The 4,128-nt window shown below is 41.9% G+C and overlaps 1 protein-coding gene across 1 annotated transcript; it reads right to left on the bottom strand.

Annotated features, from left to right (window-relative positions):
- Positions 1–474: 474 nt before the first annotated feature.
- LOC147310596 (cornifelin homolog A-like) lies at positions 475–1,397 on the bottom strand. Its single transcript, XM_086269519.1, has 3 exons — positions 1,292–1,397; positions 973–1,160; positions 475–711 (listed from the first exon to the last, which is right to left on the bottom strand). Exons 1-3 carry the CDS (start codon positions 1,362–1,364, stop codon positions 475–477), a joined length of 498 nt encoding a protein of 165 aa, XP_086125645.1. The 5' UTR covers positions 1,365–1,397.
- Positions 1,398–4,128: the final 2,731 nt, after the last annotated feature.

Genomic DNA, 4,128 nt, shown 5'->3' with positions numbered 1-4,128 from the left:
CTCCTCACGGAGGTCTCCGACTTCTCTGATCAATTTCGTAAGTCGAGGTTCCACTGTAGTGTAGTTTTATTGCATATTTTATATCATAAGTATCAAAAAGGGAATATAAGTAGGAAAGTAACAATAGGAACCCAGGGCCCCTCTCAGTAGAACGTGGGACGGGTGTTACACTTATTTGAAAAACCTCTCAGAAAAGTAGGATCAAGGTACACAATGAGGTCCATATCTGTGATTTCATTTTTTTATTGAGTCAGTAAAACATTATTATTACTTTATTATAACTACAACGTAAATCCATATTTGTTACTAAACTTCAAATAGGTGAATCATCATTCCTATCATTTATGCTAACGTTTAATAGAGATAATTTTCTTGATAATTACAAAGGATTTAACATGAGCATGATTAGACTCTATGCTTTCACAAGTAAATACATGAGAACACACTCTGAGCAGCATCAGACTTCTACGAGTGTCACTTTGTTTGGATGACCACTGTTGGTTGAGACACGAAACCAGTTGCAACTGGTTGCGCAGGCATCATCATCATTGCTGGCTGGACAGTTGGAATAGGCTGCATGCTGACAACAGGGTTATTCTGTATAGTGATGACAGTCGGGTTTTTCTTGCGATGCTTTAACTCGCGATGCATCTGACACCAGGAGCACCACTCGCAGAAACAGGAAAGTACAATATCCTTACAGAGAGAGCCCTGCAGAAAGGGAATACAAGCATACAGATTTTGTGTAATTCAGGTGGAAGAGCAGGTTCAACAAAATCTAACAATCAGAAGTTTGGTAGATTAATCCCTTGGAATCTCCTCGGAAGAGATACTATGTGTGTGAATGTTAGACAAAAAAGGTTTAGGCATAGATTAAATCCAATATAGATTTTTTTTGATTTGGTGAATAAGATTTGTAATTCCTAGTTAAGTTGATTTTTGAGTTCAGTGTCACCATCAAATGCTTCATACCTTGATGCCGTATCGGTTTCGCATGCCAGCTCTTAAGGACAAAACTGCAGGAGGAACACAGATAGGTATCCCACAGGCTGCTAATATACCAGGGCCACATATATCACATAAAGGGAGACAGCTGTTCTCTCCAAAGTTTCCTGAAACAGTGCAGGCGAGACAGGGGCAGCACCAGAATCCATAGCAGCCTGAAAAACACAAAAACACAGAAACACATCAATAAAGTGGTAACAAGTCTCAAAAGATGAAGGCAACACAAACGAGGAAAAAAAATCCTGAATTTAATCTGTGAGTCAGTAAAATTTAACTGGCTTCTTACAAGTTTTCATATCCTGACAACAGCCAAGGACATCACTGTCCCAGTCTGGCAAGGGTTTTCCTGCAATTGCCATTGTATGTTGAACTTCACCCACAGACACTGAACGCTCACTCTGTGAAAGTCGAGAAGAAAAAGTAAAATAACTACAGCTGACACACAGTGCTGTATAATACATCTACATCTCTACATTAAGCTTGATTTACAAAGTAAATTCACAAGAAATGTTATATTGCAAGATGAAAACACTACAGCATTACACAGAGAAAAAAGTAAGCACGAGTAATCGTCTCGTGAGTGTAAGAAAAAATTAAAAGCTTTCTATGGACATTCAATTGACCTCTGTTTCCCTGAACAGGACGAATGTACCGCATGTGCACATATGTATTTCCAAAAAATTAAAAAGCGATAACTTTTCTATAAAACTGCTACTAGCTTCATGATATAAATTACCTTTCCCAGTCTATGTAACAAAGTTAATGTGAAATTACTTGTAGAAAACTGGAAACTCTTACCTTTTGTTGCTGGACACCCTCTGCCCACCTCTGATCCTTGAATGAATGACTGAAAGGATGCTCCTTGGATTGGGAGTTTTATTGTCAGTTGGGTCAACACAAACAATGCTGCAAAGCCTGAAATGCTGGAAACTGAGAAATGAAACTAAAAGTGCATTCCTACAACAGTATCTGCCCATTATGTGTTAATAATTGCATCAAACAAGGAAAAACACAACTGACATGTTTCAAAAAGGATGCTTATTATAAATGAAAGAGTCCCAAATAGTAAAGAAATAGTTCCTCCCCCCCCCCCCCCCCCCCCCCCCCCTTTTGCACAAGTCGAGGAGCGTGTCTGGTTACATTTCACTGTGAGCTATACTTTATAACTATGCATGTGACGAATAAGGAACCTTGAATCTCTTGAATCTTGAATTTGGAACAGGAACTAATAATAATTATTATCATGTTTGTCTTTTTATCTTAACAACCAATAGAACTTACTGTGGTAGGATAGCTGTACTAATATTGCCAGTTTATCTTCCATATTGCTTATTTTTGACTGCACATTTCTCTAATGTATCAGGATTTTAGTGTTCTCACCCTTTTGTTATGTCCTTCAGTGTGGTTATGCATGAGAACAAATGGAGGTTATATATAGTTTTTTTAATTACATGTTTGGTTGATTTTTTTTAAGTGAGTGATACATGGATAAGTCTGTGGTCTCCACATGCTTCAAGAGATTCACCGTCGTCCCTGTGCCCAAGTCCAACATGCCCTCATGCCTGATTGACTACTGGCCTGTTGCACTGACTTCTGTAGTAATGAAGGTGTTCGAGAAGGACTGCACCCTTCTCTAACAGATCCACTCGCCTACCAACCTAGACGCCATCGCCCATGTCTTGCACACCACCCTTAGCCATATAGACAAGAAACAGGGTAACTATGGCTACGTTCACACTGCAGGTGAAAGCGCATCAAATCCGACTTTTTTGACCCTATGCGACCCATCTATCCGATCATGGTGTGACAGTGTGAACGGCGCAAATCCGATATTTTCAAATCCGATCTGGGTCACTTTCGTATGTTGTACTGAATCCGATACATATCTGATGTTTTAGAAAGCGACTGCTGTTTGATGGTCATGTCGCATTAAATCCGTCTTTTACGTCACCGACACAAGACAGACTCCAATTATCAGCGCCAGAGAAGACATCGTGAACGCTTCCTGGCCATCCCGTGTAGATGTCAGTGAAACTGTTGGGAAGACAACGTGAACGTTTTATTTGTACTGTATAATCTGCAGATTCTGACAGAAATCTGCAACTATCCTTTGAAGCAGCGCTCCTCTAAAACAGCAATAAGGATCATTATTAGGTTATTTACATTATTATGTAAATAACAAAATAACTTAAAGCAAAAATTGGGAAACGTAAAGACCGAAGTCTTTATATTAAGGGCCATCAGTCAAACAATACTGTTGCTCTGGGTCTAAACAGAGCGCGTTGTGTGTGACGTCTTCTTTTCTGCATGCGGCCGCTTTGAGCATTCACACTAGAGCGCGTTTGCTGTCGCATTTTATTTGTAGTGTGAACAAGCAGACAAAAAAAAAATCGGAGTGAACGTAGCCTAAGTGAGATTGCTGTTTATTGATTACAGTTCAGCATTTAACACAATAGTGCCCGGTAGACTATTCACACAGTTGAGGGATTTAGGACTCATCAGTCGTCTGTCTGCATGGGTGCTGGACTTCCTCACTGGCAGAACTCTGATGGTGAGGGTGGGTTGGTGCATTTCTGACAGTATCGCCATCAACACGGGAGCGCCACAGGGGTGTGTACTCTCGCTACTGCTCTACTCCCTCTATACTTTAGACTGTGTGGCCACCCACGGCTCCAATACCATTGTGAAGTTTGCTGACAACACAGTGGTGTTGGGCTCCAATAACAATGAGGCGGCCTACATGGATGAAGTGAAGAATCTGACATCGTGGTGCCAGTATAACCACCTCCAGCTGAATGTCGGCAAAACCAAGGAGCTTGTGGTGGACTTCAGAATGAGTCAGCACAAAGCCCATTGTCATCAATGGAGCTCCAGTGTAGAGGGTGCAGTCCTTCAAGTATCTCGGTGTCCACATCTCCTCAAACATGGGGCGATCGTGGCTCAAGAGTTAGGAGTTCGCCTTGTAATCGGAAGGTTGCCGGTTCGAGCCCCGGCTTGGACAGTCTCGGTCGTTGTGTCCTTGGGCAAGACACTTTACCCGTTGCCTACTGGTGGTGGTCAGAGGGCCCGGTGGGGCCAGTGTCCGGCAGCCTCGCCTCTGTCAGTGCGCCCCAGGGTGGCTGT

The sequence above is a fragment of the Aulonocara sp. 'chitande type north' Nkhata Bay genome, linkage group LG17 (genome assembly GCF_057382095.1).
Source record: "Aulonocara sp. 'chitande type north' Nkhata Bay isolate Kocher_YH1m ecotype deep benthic linkage group LG17, A_spYH_male_GT1.1, whole genome shotgun sequence".
Lineage (NCBI taxonomy): Eukaryota > Metazoa > Chordata > Actinopteri > Cichliformes > Cichlidae > Aulonocara > Aulonocara sp. 'chitande type north' Nkhata Bay.
Note: the sequence above shows the minus strand (reverse complement) of the source record. Positions and strands in the feature narration are given on the sequence as shown.